At 43.5% G+C, this 20,316-nt stretch overlaps 1 protein-coding gene across 1 annotated transcript in view; it reads right to left on the bottom strand.

Annotated features, from left to right (window-relative positions):
- The window catches only part of ano3 (anoctamin 3), a 75,399-nt gene extending 62,814 nt beyond the window's left edge, over positions 1–12,585 (bottom strand). Inside the window, exon 1 of the mRNA XM_048257073.1 lies at positions 12,242–12,585. Within this exon, the coding sequence (XP_048113030.1) occupies positions 12,242–12,287 (46 nt within the window). The 5' untranslated portion in view covers positions 12,288–12,585. The remainder of the gene's footprint in view (positions 1–12,241) is intronic.
- Between the last annotated feature and the right edge of the window lie 7,731 nt (positions 12,586–20,316).

Below are 20,316 nucleotides of genomic sequence, written 5' to 3'. Positions count from 1 at the left end.
AAAAATGATGGTTCCATGCTATCCATGTAGGGCTACATGCCCACCAAGTTTGGAGAAAAAAAATAAATAAATAAATAAAAATCTGACTAAACCTATATGACAGCCGCTTCGCTGCACGGCGGTCATAATAAGGACATGCCAGACGGCAGCGTCATCTTGAGCACACAACCTGCACACCTAATGTAACCTTGGGCATGGAGGGTGGGCTGGCTAGCGCAAGGAGGCTAGCATCTCCCACCTGGCACACTTCATGAGGTGTCGCGAGGGGGTGGTGCCAGCAACTTACTTGAATTTCCCCTGGGGATCAATAAAGTATCTATCTATCTATCTATCTATATTACATTACATTACATTACATTTAGCAGACACTTCTTGACCAAAGTGACTTACATATGTCAGCTATATTACAAGGGATCACATTGTCCCCGGAGCAACTTGGGGTTAAGTGCCTTGCTCACTTCTATATACTATCTGTCCTCCATTCTATTAACATACACAGTATTCACACATCTAATAGGGACCATAATCACACACACACACACACACACACACACACACACACACACACACACACACACACACACACACAGCCTTAATGTAACTGGCCAAACAGTGGGGGTGTGATGTGTCTCTGTCCTCATATGGCATCAGTAATACCCGGTGCTCCCTGCCCTCCCTGTGTCACTCGGGATGAAGGCGTAGAAAATGTAATGAAATTCCGGATTAAGGATTGTGAGGTCATCCCTCAGCTCAGGGGGAGAAGTAGGGAATGGTGCCAGATCGGCAGGCGCTTTGTTATCAAAGGGAATAAATCAAATCAGAATAGATTACTAAGAAATGGCAGGTCACAGGAAGAAGATATGGGAAGGAAGGAAGTTCATCTCAAGTTTACAGCTAATGGTGCATATGTGTGGAAACTGTGTGTGCATGTGTGAACATGTAGAAAGTGTATGTGTGTGTGTGTGTGTGTGTGTGTGTGTGTGTGTGTGTGTGTGTGTGTGTGTGTGTGTGTGTGTGTGTGCTGTAGGCTATATGGGAGTGTGTTTTGTGCATGTGTGTGCAACTGCAATAGCAGGTGTGTGAGTGTGAGTGAGAGTATGAGTGTGTTTGCCATACACCAGGTATTGCATGTGCTTGTGCACTGTAGGCTATAAATCTGCATGTGGGTGGCTGAGTGTGTGCGTGTGTGTGTGAGAGAGAGAGTGTGTGTGTATATCATTTTCTTGGCACCATCAACTGCTATCAAAAGACATTCAAATCATTTTCAGCTGTTTGAGGCATTAACAGAGAACATGCATTATGCTGCACTGCTAGTCCACGTTTATGCTAATTTCACATCCAAGAGAAACCATATTCATATGTCCATATTCAGATCCTGAATTGTTAAAATGAATACTGCATGTCTTGGTATGACAGGACATTCTAATCCCAAACAAATCTAGCCCTTCACTGATGGTGCATGACACCATATAACATCATTCAATATATCAAATAGAGAAGATATTGTAGTGTATTCCTTCTGTATTGTGTTCATAGTCTATTACTATTTGCACTGAAACCTTGAATGCTGTACCTCATTTGTAAGACACTCTGGATAAAAGCATCAGCTAAATATACATGTAGTGATAAATTCCCCAAGTTCTTTAACAGACCATATTTCAGTGTTTTCATTATTACTAACAGTATTGTGTTGTGCTATTTTGTTCTAAACTCCCTCATGCAGTGTACACACAAGCTGAAGCAGAAAATCACATCAGTAGTGCTGCTGCTGCTGCTGCTGCCTGCAGGTGAAACTGATATCCTTGGTGTTGTCCTACCAGTTGGTACACTGGAGATTATTCCAGCTGTGATGTGAGAGGTAAAACAATGAAAATCAAAACAATGCCACACATAAAGCAATTGTTTGGTTCATCACATAAATCTTATTATTTCGAGATGTGAATGATTTTGGGTCAAAAATACCAAAGAAAGAAAACAATTCAGGCCAAGTGCATGGGTTTTGGCACCCAAAATAGAACAGCCATTAATAAATAACTTTAAAGAGTAGAGTGGGTGTGACCTTACAGCGGTGTGTTCATGCTTGTTTGGGCCGTGACCATGACACAACTGTTTTAATGGAAGTGCAGACTTTTAAGCAGCAGCAGCAGTCAAAGCAGCAGGTTCTAGGCCAGTGCAAAGTGCATCTGTGTGTGTGTGTGTGTGTGTGTGTGTATGTGTGTGTGTGTGTGTGTGTGTGTGTGTGTGTGTGTGTGTGTGTGTGTGTGTGTGTGTGTGTGTGTGTGTGTCTGTAGCCTGTAGCTTGTGTCCGTGTCTATTTCTAGCTCCACTCCCAAGAAGGCCAGCCTCACTGCGGGCGATTCTGTCTGTCTTTGGCTGCACCAGACAGCTGGGTTTGTTAGTGGAGGTCGCACTGATGAGAAACGAGAAGAGAGAGGAGGAGGAGGAAAGGAGAGGAGAGATGATGAAAGGAGAGGAGGGGAGGAGATGGGAGGAGGAGGGGAGAGGAAGAGGAGAGAGAGGAGACAAGAGAGAGGAGAGGAGATGAGAGGAGGAGTAGAGTAGAGGAGAGGAGGAAATGGGAAGAGAAGAGGAGGAGAGGAGAAGAGAGAGGAAACACGAAAGAGGAGAAGATAAAAAAAATGGAGACAGAGTGGGACAGGAAGAGAAAAAAGAAGGACAGAGGAGTTGGAGAAGAGAAGAAGAGAGGTGAGGAGATGAAAGGTGGAAAGGAGAGAAGACAGAGGAGAGGAGAGGAAGGAGAAAGAGGAGATGTAACGAGAGGAGAGGAGAGGACAGGTGAGGAGAAAGAGGAGATGTAACGAGAGGAGAGGAGAGGACAGGTGAGGAGAAAGAGGAGCTGTAATGAGAGGAGAGGAGAGGACAGGTGAGGAGATATGATGTAACAAAAGGAGAGGAAAGGAGAGGAGAAAGAGGAGATGTAACGAAAAGAGAGGTACAGAGAGAAGCGGATGGAGAAGAAGAAAGCGAGAGAAAAAAAGAGAGGAGAGGATAGAGGGAGAATGAGAGAGAGAAGAGTAGAGAAGAGGGAGGAGAGGAAGAATGAGAGAGAGAAGAGTAGAGCAGAGGGAGGAGAGGATGGCTGGGAAATACAGGTCAGTGGGCTTCTTCAGATCCTGCTGCCACTCTTTCACTGCAATCTCTCCATTATTTATCATTACAATCCTCACTGAGCCAACTGCCACCAGCGCACAGAGAGAGAGAGAGAGAGAGAGAGAGAGAGAGAGAGAGAGAGAGAGAGAGAGAGAGACACACACACACACACACACACACACACACACTTTGTATGTCCATTTGCACTCCTCTAGGTAAAGAAAGTTAATAGGCGGCAGTCTGAGCTCAGACTTCCACTACCCAGAGGCAGCGTCACAGAAAGGGATGCCATGAGTTGGGTACAGATGGAGACTAATAGAAGGGAGAGAGAGAGAGGGAGACAGAGAGAGAGAGAGAGAGAGAGAGAGAGAGAGTGGGCTATGGAGGATGAGTTTTATTTTCTGACAGAGTGGAGCAAACACAAAAGCATTAGAGAAACCTACTTCCGAAGAACAGAGCACATTTGAGTTTTTTAAGAGGACAATTGAGTTTTTGAAAATAAAAAAAATCCAAATCAAACCGGGTGAAACTGGGTGAATACCAGAACACATCCGTACACCACGCCTCACGGTATCTGCCCTCCTGCCACACGTAGTATAAGCCGGGGATCACATTAGCCAGTGGCAAGCGGCAGGTTTCCTATTGTTCTCTATGGTTCAGCAGCGAAACGGTGGCACCGCTGGCGTAACGCTACCGTTGAACAAGCTGAGCACTGAACTTGGTCCAACTTTCAAAGCGCAACGCAAGTGAATTCAATTGACAAACCATTTGTGTTGCTTACAGTAGGAACGAGACAAAACTTATTATGGTCTGAGCATTGCGTTACATTTGCCGCTGCCGCTGGCTGATATGATCCCCGCCTAAAACATCAGGCCCTCATTTAGATGGCGGCCACACACAAGTGCACTGGTGTGAGGGAATAGTGAGCTAACCCGTCAGTGTTTGTGTCGAGGGTCTCCCTAATGCTATTACATTTGCAAATATATTTTGTTTAGTTATTACTGTAGACTTTGCTCTTTGACTGTAATTTAAATTGGGGCCTTGACGTGTTTGTCTCTCTTTCTATGTGTTCTGTTTAGTTCTATAGAGTCCATCATACACAGTACTGCTGGCAACAGGAACTGTGTGATGGATGGGCACGGTACAGAGCCTCTGGACATCCCACTGTCACCTGCCTGTGTGCCTATGTGTGTGTGTGTGTGAGAGAGAGAGAGAGAGAGTGTGTGTGTGTATAAATATGGATTTCTACAATTAACCTTAATTAACACCATTAGTGATTTTGCCTGGTGTTTTATCCATAGACGCGTAACACCTCATACTGTAATTTGAAGAAAAATCCAACATAAAATACGATATGGGAACAGCCGAAAAAGATGTTTGAAAATGGCAGGAACCAACCATGAACTGAATAATACTAAATAATAATCAGGCCTGGAGCGGTTGGGGATGGCATAAAAAGATTACTTGTCATCAGCCTTGGGCTCTAGTCAGCCCTTCCCTCCCCGTCCCATCAAGTGGGCCTAGCTGTCATTATCTCTCTGGAGTGGGCAGTGCTAGCGACCTTCTGGCAGCTGTTTCTGACAGATGGTAGTTTTATGACACTTGACTGGCTACATTATTACACAATCCTGGATGCTGATGCTCTATTGCATCATGGCAAATGGAGTTGTAAGCTCGCTGTCTCCCTCACACTCTTCCTAACGCCACTGTCTGTCTCTTTCTCTCACACACACAGTGTTTGTCCAAATTTTTATGAAGAGAGCATGTTTTGGCCGCTTGGGTGTGCGAGAGAGAGACAGACTGAGAAAGAGTGTGCCACCATGTTGAATCAGATCTCTTCGTTTCCATTTTGTCTTGAACATATTTCCCTTGTGATCATGAATGCTTAATAATTATGAATCCAAACTAACCTAAACATTTCTATTTGATGCTCCTCTTCCTTGGCTCTCCAACCCTTTTACCACTCCTTTTAGTGGAGTGCACATTCTTCCAGCAAACTTTTTTATTTTATACATTCATTTGGCTGATGCTTTTATCCAAGGCGTCCTACAGATGTCCATTATTACAGGGCCGGTCTCCTCTGAGGAACTTGGGGTTAAGTGCCTCCCTCAAGGGCACAACGGTGGCTGCCAAGAAAACAAGCCCCCCCATTTGTCTTGCTACTGCATGCCAGCCTGACTCCTGAGCCCACTACACTACCACTGCCCCACTACACTATCAGGCCCCACTACACTACCACTGCCCCACTAGACTATCAGGCCCCACTCAGGCCCCACACTACCACTGCCCCACTACACTATCAGGCCCCACTACACTGCCCCACCAGGCCCCACTGCCCCACTACACTATCAGGCCCCACTACACTACCACTGCCCCACTACCACTGCCCCACCACACTACCACTGCCCCACCACACTACCACTGCCCCACTACACTATCAGGCCCCACTACCACTGCCCCACACACTACCACTGCCCCACTACACTATCAGGCCCCACTACACTACCACTGCCCCCAGGCCCCACTACACTACCACTGCCCCACTACACTACCACTGCCCCACTACACTATCAGGCCCCACTACACTACCACTGCCCCACTACACTACCACTGCCCCACTACCACTGCCCCACCACACTACCACTGCCCCACTACACTGCCCCATCACGGCCCCACTACACTACCACTGCCCCACTACACTATCAGGCCCCACTACACTACCACTGCCCCACTACACTATCAGGCCCCACTACCACACTACCACTGCCCCACTACACTATCAGGCCCCACTACACCACTGCCCCACTACACTATCAGGCCCCACTACCACACTAACACTGCCCACTACACTACCCCACTACACTACCACTGCCCCACTACACTATCAGGCCCCACTACCACACTACCACTGCCCCACTACACTATCAGGCCCCACTACACTACCACTGCCCCACTACACTATCAGGCCCCACTACACTACCAGGCCCCACTACACTACCACTGCCCCACTACACTATCAGGCCCCCACTACACTACCACTGCCCCACTACACTACCACTGCCCCACTACACTATCAGGCCCCACTACACTACCACTGCCCCACTACACCACTGCCCCACTTCCTCTCCTCTTCTGTCATCTCTCTACATCTCTCTCTCTCCTCCTCCCATCTCACCACTTCTGTCTCTGTCTCCATCCATCTTCTGTCTTCTCTGTTTCATCCTCCCCTCTGTCCCTTCCCCTCTGTATTCTACGAAGCCCACAACGAGCAGGAAGGTACAGTATGGTATCCATTCCATTAAATGTCTGGGAGCACCCTTTCTACAAGCAAATTGAGAATGTGGCTCAGATCCGTAATAAACAGTGTGTGAACAAGGAGTTATTTTGTGTAAATAATTGTGGGTAGGTTTTCAGCTGAAACAGCTCTCAGTGTGTGCTTCACCTCACTGTGTGTTCACTGTGTGCTGAGTGTGTTTCACTAATTCACGGATTGGGATAAATGCAGAGACCAAATTTCCCTCACAGGATCAAAATATATACTATACTATACTATACTATTTCACGACTTGACTACTGCAACGCCCTCCTGACAGGTCTCCCAGCCTGCGCAGTGAAACCCCTTCAGATGATCCAGAACGCGGCGGCGCGCCTGGTCTACAACCAACCCAAAAGGGCACATGTTACCACGCTGCTCATCCAGCTACACTGGCTAACTATGGCGGCCCGCATCAAATTCAAGGCTCTAACGCTTTCCTACAAAGTAGTCTCTGGTTCTGCTCCCACCCACTTGAATGCCCTTATACAGACATACGCTACCTCTAGGATCACAAGGCGCCTCAGACTAACGACGCCTAGCTCTACCACCGCACGCTTCAGGCCAATCAAAACTTTTTTCATCTGTTGTTCCTCGTTGGTGGAACACACTGCCAGTTCCTACAAGAGCAGGGACATCTCTCTCCACTTTCAAAAAACTCCTGAAGACCCAGCTCTTTAGAGAACATCTCCTCTCATAGCACCACTTACAACAAGTCTTGCTTGCTTGCTGATCCTAGCAGGACCTAGACCTAGCTGTCTTGAACTGACACTCAACTGTTTAAAAACAGCACTCACTGATGCACTTATTCTTACTGTACTTTGCTGTTTTTAAATTGTCCTAAAATTGTTGAGAGAATTGCTTTAAAACTGTTACCATGTTGTTAGTCGCTTTGGTTACAAATGCATCAGCCAAATGTAATGTAATGTAATGACACCATTAAAGCTAGTGTTTTATCCACAGATGCATAATACTGTACATCAAACAGTAATTTGAACAGAAACATAAAATGCCATATGGGGACAGCTGAAAAAGATACTTTGGCAGGAACCAAACATGACACACACACACACACACACACACACACACACACAATCCTGTGCTTCTAAACTGGGCAATGTCTCCTCAGTAAGGTGTCAGACTGATCCATAGCGAGCATGTGTTACTCAGCTGGGTCGTGCATGACAGTAGGAGCCAACAGAACTACTAGTTCAGATTAAAGTACCAGGAAGGTGATCTGACAGCAGGACCCATAAAGCTAACAACTCATATAGCTAGCAAAACTAGCAAACTAGTGCAGATTCATCCAAACATTATGTAGTCAGATGACATGAAATCAGACAAAAATCACAGCATCTATTCTGCATTCAATAGATGGGGCTTAGCGATAGGTCAATTGATCAGATATTGGGGTGAAACTAGGTGTGTATGTGAATGCATTATGATCTATGTTATGATCATGTATGTAAACTTCTGGGGGTCTGTATGAAACCTGTAATATACAGAGTTGTTTTCTTTTCATATTCTGTCCAATGTACACCTTTAATGTCATCAAGTCAGCTGATGCTGTGTGTGTGTGTGTGTGTGTGTGTGTGTGTGTAGCCAGCTTGATTATGTAACAGGGCAGGTGGCTGGGACACTGTTGAGGGGTGTTGTGCAACCAGTGGACCGCTTAGGATAATGCCAAAAAATCCAGACTTTTTTTTCTCTTCCTCCTACACACACACCCACACAGACACACAGACAAACACACACACACACACACACACAGACACACACACAGACACACACACAGTCCTCTACTGTTACAGTTCAGTTCTAAAAATATTCTTAGAGGAAATGTCCTACAATTCCAAATATCAGTTTGGTTTCCCGAAATCCATCTTCAGGAGTCTGAATGCATGCTAAGCTAAGCGATGAGGGCCGTTTAAATGAAGCCACATAAAAAGGAATGCAGAAAGAAAAGAGGCCCAGTGCCATTTTAAACTCGATGGCAGCCTGTTCTGCTTCAGTGACCACCAAGACCATCAGAACAGACACCTCCACACCATGGACCTGAACCATTTTAGGAACTACTGTGTAGTATGGAAACATAACCACACTGTTTCTAAGCAGTCACTGTTTCTTTTTCTCCATCAGAGACTGTGAACATTATGTAAATCAGACTGCAGTGAGGAGGTCCATGTACCAAAGCCCAATTCCATTATCGTTGTTGTCTTTAATTTTTTTAAGTTTGTTTCATTTTTAAATGGATGATCAGCACTGCACCACCACAGTAGATTTGTCTGGCCAGCTGTCATTGTTGCAATAAACTCTCTCCCCGTCTCTCTCTGAATCTCACTTTCTAAAAAGATAGCTCTGTGTCCTGTCATCGTTTTTTACTGATAGTATTTTTTTGTGCGTCTGGGTCTGTCAGGTTGGCCCAGTTTGCCTGATCTCATCAAACCTCCAGCACGGTTGCTCATCTGAAGCTTGTTTTGGGACATGCCGCGATCAGTCACTCTCAGCCATTCAGTTAAAGTGTTTGTTTGTTCAACCTGGGACGTTCAGTGCAAAAACAAACTTCACTCAAAGTGGTGAAAAATCACCTGGTAAGGATAGGGCTGCAAAAGTGTGTCTTGATCTGTCTTGAAGAACTAAAAGTGTCTCTGGTCCATGTGGTGTATCTTTGTACACCTAAAATTGGCCTTTTTCTGGGATAGCTTAATCAGTCCAAACACCAAGAGCAAGGACCTTCATTTTGAATGACAATCTTGACATGTAAACATGTCAGGTCCTTCATCAAGACTTCAAGGACCAATAGACCACATGAATCATTCACAAACCAATGTCAACAGAACATCAATTTGATCACACTTTAGAAATACTCACTTGCGCACCAGCTTGGCAGACTAGTGTTTTATACCTACAATTCATATAATCAAATAACCATCATTAGGTCTTAGCTGGCCAAAACAGGCTGATGACATGCTATAGATATCACCAGAAGGTCATTCTGAGGTTGCAGAGTTGGCATAAGATCATTGTGCCACCCTCACACTGCCTGCACACTGCCTCCACAACAAGCTCATGGTTCAAATGTGCCTTCCAAGTGGTGGAGGTGGTGGTGGTGGGCGGGTTATCTATATCGGGTCAGCCTCTAGACCTCATCTGCCCCGGGCCGGGTCCAGTTCTGTCTGGGAAGTTCCAGGGGGTAATTGATAGCGGATAGCAGTGTACAGTATTTCCACTAGATCTCCACAGCATGTCTGAATTAGAGATCCTTGGTGACAACTCTCACAAAACACCACACTGTAAACAAGACTGTCCTGCTCTGTGATTGGCTGAAGTTTGCTAACTTCTGTAGCTCGGGTGTCTGTGGGGGTTTTTGAAGTGGATTTTATGCAGTAAAGTATCACTACAGTTCTGCACCATTAATCCAACTGATAGCAGTATGTTTGAAATAGGGGTCCCTGGTGATAGCAACATCACAACACACTCTTTATTCTGCACTGCTCTATGACACCACCAGGTAAAAGGTAAGGAGGGAAGATAACATGTGGTGTCTCTACTCAACAGTAACAAGACAAATAGCAGACATCTCACAAGAGGGTTCTGTACTGAAAACAGTTGTCTGCACTTTAACATGAGCAGAGTTTCCACATTCAAATTTCTCCTTACAGAAATAACAATATGCATGTGAACGTTTGGATCCAAAAATTATGAATTTTTGCATTTTGCTGCAATTCACCAAACCTTTCACTAATTCCAAACCTATCACTAATATGTCTCTGCATCATGTCACGACTCAACTTTGCATTTCACCGCAGTCCTTCAGAGCATGCACACTCAGAGAATGGCCTCTTCATCGCGAGTTCCTTGAGTTCCTGTCATGGATCTCTCTCTCTCTCTCTCTCTCTCTCTCTCTCTCTCTCTCTCTCTCTCTCTCTCTCTCTCTCTCTCTCTCTCTCTCTCTCTCTCTCTCTCTCTCTCTCTCATCCTGAGAGCTTCACAGCATGCAGCTCTGGGTGACAAGCATTCCTAGCATAAATAATTAACCACAGGCCATTAGAGGTGCAGACTGCTCCTGCTGCATCCACCTAAAAAACAAAACACCGCCTCTTCCCCTCACAGATCGATGTCAGCCCGCCAGCCAGCCAGCCCCAAAGTCCCAAGAAGAAGTAGTGACGCACCCATATAAATAATAGCCTGCCCTGACACATGCTCATAGCACCACTACGAGTACACAAACCGTCTACAGATCAATAAGGGACAGAGCACCGGCACCAGTGGCGGCCAACAAAACCATTACATGAGCGACTAGCAAGTACTGAGAGCTTCCTGAATACTTTTTTTATTAATGTCATGCTGAACACACACACACACACACACACACACACACACACACACACACACACATTGATCAAACAAGCAGTGTAGCGGTGGCACTACCCTGGACACCGTGGCGATTCCACTGCATTCTGGGCTGAAAGAGACCGATAAACACACATGGTTCTGTCTCTGCCACTAGGGTTCCTGAGTGTCTCAGTCTGGTGTTTTTCAACTTGAACTCTCTTAACAGGGATTCCCTGTGTTTTTTTTGTGACTGCTTAGGGTCCTCAAACAAAAGTGGATTGATTCAATTGATTTCTCTCAAGTACCTCCTTCATATTGATTCAGTATATGCCAAAGCCAAAAATTCGTAGCAATCTCACTGATCACCGCAAGCTCAAGCGTTGGTTTCTGTAAAACCAATGAAACATGGACTTCATGCTGGGCCAACCAATGATGGTCTGAGATTATCTCTAGCAATCTTACAGGCACCATAGAGTACAGTCCCCCTGGGTGAGGAACCCCTTGCTTAAAACCTCTCTTTTAAAACTAATGAAATGCATGTTGTCTGTGTCCATACTGGGCCAACTAATGCCGATGCAATTGTGCCTGCTGTTTACACAGTGTTAAGTGTTCTCTGCCCTGCTGAGATGTAGGCATACATAGCATCAGAGGAAGACTCTACAAAGTGTTGGAGTGAGACAGTGTTTTTTTATAAAGTGCCATAACAGACTGATGGGGCTGCTCATCTTCCCTGTGTGGTCTTTTCCTGTTTCCATCCTACATCTCATCCCTCCATTCCTAACTGAATTACTTCCAGCAGTCAAGTGCTGCCCTTTTAACAAAATGGCCTGATGTGCAGACAGCAAAGTGTTTTTCCATGAAGCATGAGCATGAAGCTCACACTGATGAAAACAAATACAGGAAACTGTGGAACAGGTCTTGACATATAGCATTTAAGTTACATGCTAAGCAAGCACACGTAAGTTAATATTTCCATTAATAACCTAGACTTCCAGTGTGTAGGCCCTAGAATAGATCCATCTTTGAATGTTTCCTCAACTTACAGACCGCAGTGTGATTAAAGCGTCAAAAAAGCACGACTCATAGAGCAAGCGTGAAAAGTGAATAGCGGAGTTGAATGATTTTTTGAATGATTTGTTGAAATAACTCTAACCAAGCCTTTTAAACACAAAACAAAAACATAGCAATACCTTTCCAGAGACGTCTTATCTAGGCGTTTACATTGTAGAACAAATATGATGTATGTAGCCTATGTCAGCAGTGGTCCCTTACTCTTACACTGTAGCTCAGACTATCTGTGGGAATTCTGATTTCTCTGCGCCATAAGTTTAATTGTTTTGTCTTCTTAAGACACTAAAATCTATTTTGTGTGGTGAAAATACCGAAAGCCAAACTCTACTTCAACACAGCATCCGAGCACCACGAAGAGCGCAAGACAGGCGCATGAGCGCGCGCACACACACGCAGACTGTAAACACCGACCTTTTTGCTGTTTGAAGGACTGAATGGATCCCGAGTGGTGCACCATGGTGGCGTGTATGATTCCTCCCTCCCAATACAGAAATTCGGCGGTCTACCACAGCGCTAGGGCAGCTGCGATCATGGAAGGGGACGTCGCGAGTGCGTTGGTATCCCTGCAGCTCCCTCACATTGCCGCGCGGTCTAGGGAGCGATGCGCAAACCCAACACCTGTCTAAGCCGCTAGAGCTCCTCCATCCAGGGTTGTCGTCATGGCAACTCGCTGTAATGGATTTCCGCGTGCGTAAAACACCCTTCACTCCGAGGCATGAGAAGGTTTCTGTTCCACGCCGATGTCACCAGCCACCTCAAATGGAGTAAGACAAGGGATTTATGGCGAGATGAGCGGGTGCTTACGTCACACGGCAGGATTCGCTATAGCCGGGACATCCCGTTCGTTTTTGTTATATTGTTAATAGATTAAAACCTAGCCCATGGCCGGATACAGAGTGGCCTGACCTCGCCTATACAATGGACAAACTCACCCCCAAAACATACTTTCAATTATAGCCTAGTAGTCTATTGCACCATGCAACTTTTCAAAGTATACAATGGCTCTAAAAGAAAATAATGAAGACCTTGGTTGCAAGTGCTTGGGGTGACTTTATGAATCACACGCAGTTTATAAATCGCACTACAACTAAATGCAGTTCAGTCATCAAAAATAGCAGTTGATTTCTGGTGCATTAATGCATTAGGCCTACAGACAAAACCTATCTAACTGGGTATAATACTGTAATTTTTAAAACCTTGCTGGCAGTGGCAGCCCAGGTGTGTTGTGCACACACACACACACACACACACACACAGGTTAACCAATGAGTTAGTGTTAGAATTAGTGTGTGCTTCACCTCAATGTTTGCTGCTGAGTGTGTTTCACTAATTCACAGATTGGGATAAATGCAGAGACCAAATTTCCCTCACGGGATCAAAAGAGTATATAAACGTACTTATACTGATCACAGAGGTCAAATTCACAACACCAAGCCTCTGGTTCACCTGCAGGGAATCAGCTATGCAGTTCCCAGCAGAAATAGGCTTTGACAGAGGCATCAGTGCCAAACTTGAACAAAAAAACTCCACAGAATCAATAGCCATTAACTTGTGCTGACACCTTTGCACCTTATCACCAACACAAAGCACAGGAGGCTGAATTTCATGTGAACAGCATGAGAGAAAGAGGCCGGGTGAAAGAGAGAATGAGAGAGAGAGAGCATAAGATGGAAGGAGAGAAAGACAGACAGAGAGATATGAAAGAGAGGGGGATGCAGGGATCACAAATGATTTGTATAAACAAACTACTCCAAATAGTTTAAGTATTAATCATCTTGTAAATGTAGACAAGGCTTCCAGAATGTATCATGCTGACGCCTGGTGTGTGTGTGTGTGTGTGCTTGCACGAGAGATAGAGAAAGAGAGAGATAGCTAGAGAGAGAGATATAGCTAGAGAGAGAAAGAGAGAGATAGCTAGAGAAAGATAGAGAGAAGTGTATATGCATGAGAGAGAGAAAGAGAGAGATAGCTAGAGAGAGATATAGAGAGAGAAGTGTATGTGCATGAGAGAGAGAGAAAGAAGAGATAGAGAGAGAGAAGTGTATGTGCATGAGAGAGAGAGAGATAGCTAGAGAGAGAGAGAGAGTGATAAAGAGAGGGGGAAGGCGGTCACTGCAGTGGTCCTGATACCAGCAGGTGAAATTGAAAGCGTCTGAATCATAACAGTGATTGGTGCTGACGACCTAGCAGCCAATAAATAACCCAACACAGCCTGCAAGGTCATCCAGCTTCCTCCAATGTCAAAAGACACGGCATACACACTCTCTCACACACACACGCACACATCTCCCCTATATTCCGCAGCACATTAGCTTAAATCATCTGCCAACACATAACAGATGACCATCCAAGCAGGGGACGCAGCCACCATGAAGTGATCGAGGGAGTGTGAGAGAGGAAGAGCGAACAGGCTGTGGGGCGTGTGTGTGTGTGTGTGTGTGTGACCAAGAGTGAGAGTGTGTGTGTGTGAGATTGCCAAAGAGATTATGTGTGCCACAGAGGAAGTGTGTGGTGTGTGTGTGTGTTTTATATGTGTGTATGTCTGAGAGAGAGAGAGAGAGAGAGAGAGAGTGAAGGTGTGTGAAGACACCATATGACTCACTTTGACCAGAATGAGTGTGTTGTTGAGGAGGGAGTGTGTGGCCGTAACAGAGTGACACTAACCCCACAGCATCATCTCACTCACTAGATCGGTGTAATCTCATCAGTTCTCCTCATGGCCATGTTTGGTGACGCCATCTCTGTACAAGGATGCATGTGTGTGATATTCCTCACTGCTCCACACACTCTTCTCTGAGGGAGTCTTAGACATAAATACCATCTGTTTCCCACTAGCACAGCAGGCCTCTCTCTCTCTTGCTCACTCACTCTCTCCCTCCCTATCTCTTGCTCCCTTTCTCTTTCTCTCTCATTCTCTCCCTCATTCTGTTTTTCTCTTCATTGCCACCCATTCTCAGTCTTACTTCCTCTTTCTCTCCCTCCCTGATTCCTACCCACCGATCTCTTCTGCAGCAGTTGTGGGAAAACTCGTACTGGGCATCTTCAGACGCCCTGGACGCATGTGGTCTCTCTCTGAGCTGAAGCCATGTCAGCGGCAGAGCAGAGTGGACGTTAAAAGGTGTGCCACTCCTGCTTAATTTTCCATCGCTTTTGTTTACTTGCAAGTGTTCGTAAAGATGTAGGTCAGGTGACACTGCTGCAGTGTGTATGGGCAGCAAAGGCGACTGCTGCCACCTTGTGGTGAAATGAGAAAAGCACACCCTCCTCCTTTTCCTTTATGTCATTCATGTTCCTTTTCCTTCATGTCATTCATTCATTCATGTCATATGATGTGGGGGCAAACCAGCAGTCCTTTAGTGCTTGTAAATAATACAAGATGGGTTTTTATTTTTCAGATAAATGTTATCTGATCAAATATATTTTACTCAAGGAAATCTGAATAGACATTTCTGTTAATTTGGTGAGAACTGTATGACTGTAGAAAAAAAAACATTACAACAACGATGATATAAGATGGAAGTGTCAACACTAATTGCATAGCTGCACTGTGTGAATAAGGCAGACAACAGTAACAGAAACCAGGTAAGTGCCACCTTAAAGGCCAGCACCTGTTATATCAAACTCCCCAAATATCTACTGTACATCACCACAACTACCAAGCTGCCTTTACAGTAAAATACACTGTCTTTGTATTCCCCATGTGATCAAAAAACCCAAGCATGCCAGTTGCGTAACCCGCAAACATGAAATGCAGGGTTAATGAAACGTAAAAATAATTACCAACTGAATTAAGGCATCAAAGCATGCACCGGCACTGTTTGTTAGCCCTAAGGAAATATAAGATAATAAACCTTCCTTTTTTCGCTTATTCTTATATGTGATCACATTTCCAAATGTGACTCTAAAAGGCTAGGAAAAGCAGAGGTACACCAAAAAGAATCCCCTTTGGGTCATATTCACTTCACCTTTTTAAAGTTTGTCTTCTCAAACTAATCTTTTCACATCAACGGCACTGTTTGTTAGCCCCAAAGAAATTTAAGAGAATAAACATTCCTTTTTCACTTATTCTTGTATGTGATCACTATAATTGGCTAATAACAAATGCTGCACATAAACTACATCATACAGTTTAAATTGCACACATTTGAGATCTCATTTGATTTCACAGAGACACAACATAATGGAAAACAAATCTCTATCTCTCTCTCTTAGAAAAACAAACCCAGCTTCTCTTCTCCCTCCCTATATTCTCCAGAGTTATTTTATAGGCATTGTATGCATACCTTTTGAACTAAGTGCCATGGAGCACTGAAAGTAGACTACTAGCTGAAAAAGTGTAGGCTACTAGCTGTCTGACTCACTGATCATACTGTAGGTAGCCAGGGAGCACATAATCTTCATATTTACATACAAATACAAACAACTGTGCAAGAAGCTCTGCTGCAATTTAAAGAATAATGTCAAATTAACAAAAAGTCCTACAACAACTCATGTTAACCTCAACAATGAGCCGGTGCGTGATCCTTCAATAATAGCTGAAATCTTTAGTCAACACTTTTCCACTATTGGCTGCTCTGAATCTAGTTTCACTCACTCCGGTCCATTCCCTACTCAGAATAGGAGTACCTCCTTTTGTTTTAAATCTATTTCTCCAACTGATGTACAGCAGGTCATTAACAATCTTAGTTCTGAATGTAGTGCAGGTCCAGATGGTCTAGATATAAAAATGTTTAAACTTGCCTCTCACGTTTTGTCGTTTCCTTTGGCAGATTTGTTCAACCTGTCCCTCACAACCTGTGAAACACCGTCATCCTGGAAAAGTGCGAGGGTATCTCCTCTTCATAAGGAGGGGACACCTCTGATGTTAATAACTATAGACCAATATCGATTATTATTCCACTGCTTGGTTGAATTTCCCATTGTCCTACGTAATTTAGAACGACCATTAACCGTATGTTATCTGCACACCTATGAAGTAGATCCAATTTTTTGGCCGTATCACACTTGTATATTAATTCGCCGAACTCGTTGTGAAGTTTAAATGAACTGTCACGTTGCATCCGAGCTGTAAAATGCGGACGTTCAGAACATTGCAACATTGTAGCATATGACGGAGGTGGCTTTTAGCTAGATGGATAACAGCAGGCTAAGTAAAAGCGATGTTTCAAAGCTAAAGTTCATCAGAATCTTGGGATACGCCCGCTTGACAGCAGGAGAGATAGAACTAACGACTGGCCTTTGGCCGTGAAACCATCCATTTTAGAACTAGTAACGGCAGTTTGTCTTGTGATTTGAGAAATTAGTTGATATGTGTCGGAAGAAATTAGTTCTACAAACAAGACAGTTTTTAGCGATTAAAACGTTTAAATTGTAACAGGAAATGAACACAACGCAAGTGGCAACAGTGGAATAAAAGCGGGATAATGGACTCCCGGTGGTCTATTCACGAAGTTAATGCACTACGAGGTTTAACGGCCCTCCGGCAGCGTCGGGGCCGTTTACAACCCGACCGTGCATTAACTTCTGTGAACAGACCAATAATGAATCCATTATCCCTTACTGAATAGCATATAGCAAAAAATATTTGAAAAACTTATATTTAATCAATTATCATCACATCTATACAGAAAACAACATTTTATCTCAACACCAATCAGGTTTTTGACCAGGCCACTCAACTACTACTGCCCTCCTAAAATTTACAAATGACATCCTGTCAGCAGCTGATAATAACATGCCCACAGGTGCCATATTTATTGACTTATCAAAAGCCTTTGATATGGTCAACCCATACCTTCTGCAGACAAACTATACACTATAGGGCTTTCTACTAATGCTTTACTTTTCTTTAATTCATTTTTTCACCATAGAACTCAATGTGTCTCCTTTCAGGGAAGTCAATCAGAGTATAAGATTATTGATAAGGGTGTTCCACAAGGCTCATCACTGGGCCCTCTGTTGTTCTCAATATTCATTAATGATCTCCCGCAAGTCTGTTCTGATTGTCTTATCCACTTATACGCTGATGATACAGTTCTGTATGCGTCTGGAGCCGATGTCTCACAAATACAAGATACTTTGCAATTTAATTTTTCCCGGATTCAGTCATGGTTCTCATCAAATAAGCTTCTCTTAAATAAGAAAAAAACATACAATATGTTGTTTTCCACCCGACCTGACTCAATGATGTCAAGTAACTGGTCAATTACCCTGAATGATGGAACAGTACTCGAACAAACTGAGGAATTTAAATATCTAGGCATTTGGCTTGATTCACGGCTATCCTTTAAATCTCATATTAATAATAGAACTAAAAAAATACTTGGCTCCCTGAAATCTCTTTATCGTTGCATTGATTGTTTTTCACAAGATGTTAGGAAAAGAATTGTGATGCAATTATTATTCCCGATACTGGACTATGGTGATGTTATCTATGGCAGTCTCTGTAGGTTTGTGCTCCGGTGCCCCTACAGAACCCACCACTGTACAATGTTTGAGGCCTTGAACTGGCCAAGTCTCAAAAACAGGAGGCAGCTCCACTGGTTAACTTTTGTTTTTAAATGTATTTACCTTATTGCCCAAAAGTGTATTATACCTGAAAGAACTATTAATTCCCATCTTTAGTTCCCAGTTACAGATGCTACCCGCACACATCGGGCTAGCCACTAATTCACAGTTTTACCCCACGAGGGCTCAATAAGGAACTTCGAGGGACCTGACATTTTTTAAATTGAGAACTTTGAGCACCGCAGACTGGAATGCACTTCCATCTTGAATTTTCCTCTCTGAACAGGTATATCACATCTTTCCAAAAATAATTTCAAATCAGCTATAATGACGCATATTGAAACTCCTTGCTCATGTTTTTAAATTATTACTATTTTATTTTTACTTGATTTTTTATTTTTTATTATTATTTTTATTTTCTTAATTATATTATCTCTCTCTTGTCTTTTTAGGCCTAACTGTAATCTATAACATATCTTACCAATATACACAGGACAACTTAAACATAACAAAAATAAATATAAGGACATTTCCCAAAAGAATTTCCATGACGTACTGTATAATAAATGCCTACATTGAAATTACTTTGAAATGAAAAAGCTTTCATAGCAGCCACATAGGTTTCTAAAATCGTCATTTTTTTTAGAGCTAGAAATGAATAAATTGGCATTAATAAAAAAAAAAAAAAAGGTAGAGATAACAACAACCACTCAAGCAGCCAGTAACGATTAAAGCTAATGATTATTCTGATAAACACCAATGCTGCTTGGAAATATATTTGTATTGCTGCTTGAGTGGTTGTGGTTAGCCCTACCTTGTTTTTTCATTGCCCAATCTGTTGCTGACATGGGCTGCTTGCAATATTGGATACTTTTGAAGCTTCTACATTGGTGTTATTTTTTGCACAACTGGCACGAACAGCCTTTACCCGCCGCAACTTCAACGTATAGGGCTACTTCAAGTAACAATTTTGATGCGCTCAAAAATCTTGGCTCTAAGCCAAAATGGGAGGGGTGGAGCCTGACAAAAGATGTTATTGGATCAATAAAGTGTCAGTATGAAAAGTAAGCAATGGGCCACTGACTGTCCTTGCTTTGAGCCGATCGTTGGCCAATCTAATTAAATTGTATATTCTATATTGTATATTCGGTATGCCAGATGGCCAGTCCGTCCCTGTAGATGTTGTTTTTTTAACTGTGCATTAATAACAAGTTGGATGGTGCCTCTCCTCTTCAGCAGGAGGATGCGAAGTCCATGATTTCCAACTTTTCGACTGGTCTAACCACAGAACAGTTTCCATTTCCCTCGGCCCATCTTAAATCAGCTCAGGCCCAGATAAGATGAAGGTATTTCTTGATAATGTCTAACTATTGCTTCTTTACATGGTAGAGTTCTAACCAGCATTTGTGAATTGAGCATCAAACTGTATTCATAGACTATTATCGGAAGCTTTCCTGAATCCATGCAATGACTTTCATTATAGAAACAGGCCAGTTTTGTTAATGCAGTGCCATCTGAGGCCCCGAAAATCATCATAACCATCCAACATTGTTTATGTCCCTTGTGTACAAAGATCTTTCTGGATTCTCTGAATATTACATTGAGGAGCATTAGTCTTACATTGCTGCGTTATTTGACCACACAGCTCCACATCTTTACCTCTGAATCTGCCAATCTGGGATGCTCTCTTTACCCAATAATCGAGCCAGTTAACCTTGTTGGATGTTTTCTTTAGCATTACACAACTTTGCCAGACTTTTGTTGGCCCTGTCCCAACATTTTTGAGAGATGTTGCTGGCAAATTCAAAATGAGCATGTCTTTTTCATAAAATAGTACAGTTTGTAAGTGTCATCATTTGAGATTGTACAGTTCATAAAATAGTACAGTTTGTAAGTGTTATCATTTGTTCTTTTTGCAGCTAAATACAGGTTTATGTGATGTGCAGATTGAATGACAGAGTCTTAAAGTCTTATGAAAA

This window comes from Alosa alosa, chromosome 11 (genome assembly GCF_017589495.1).
Source record: "Alosa alosa isolate M-15738 ecotype Scorff River chromosome 11, AALO_Geno_1.1, whole genome shotgun sequence".
In the NCBI taxonomy this organism is placed as follows: Eukaryota; Metazoa; Chordata; class Actinopteri; order Clupeiformes; family Clupeidae; genus Alosa; species Alosa alosa.
The sequence above is the reverse complement of the archived record's forward strand: the minus strand, read 5'-3'. Positions and strand labels throughout refer to the sequence as shown.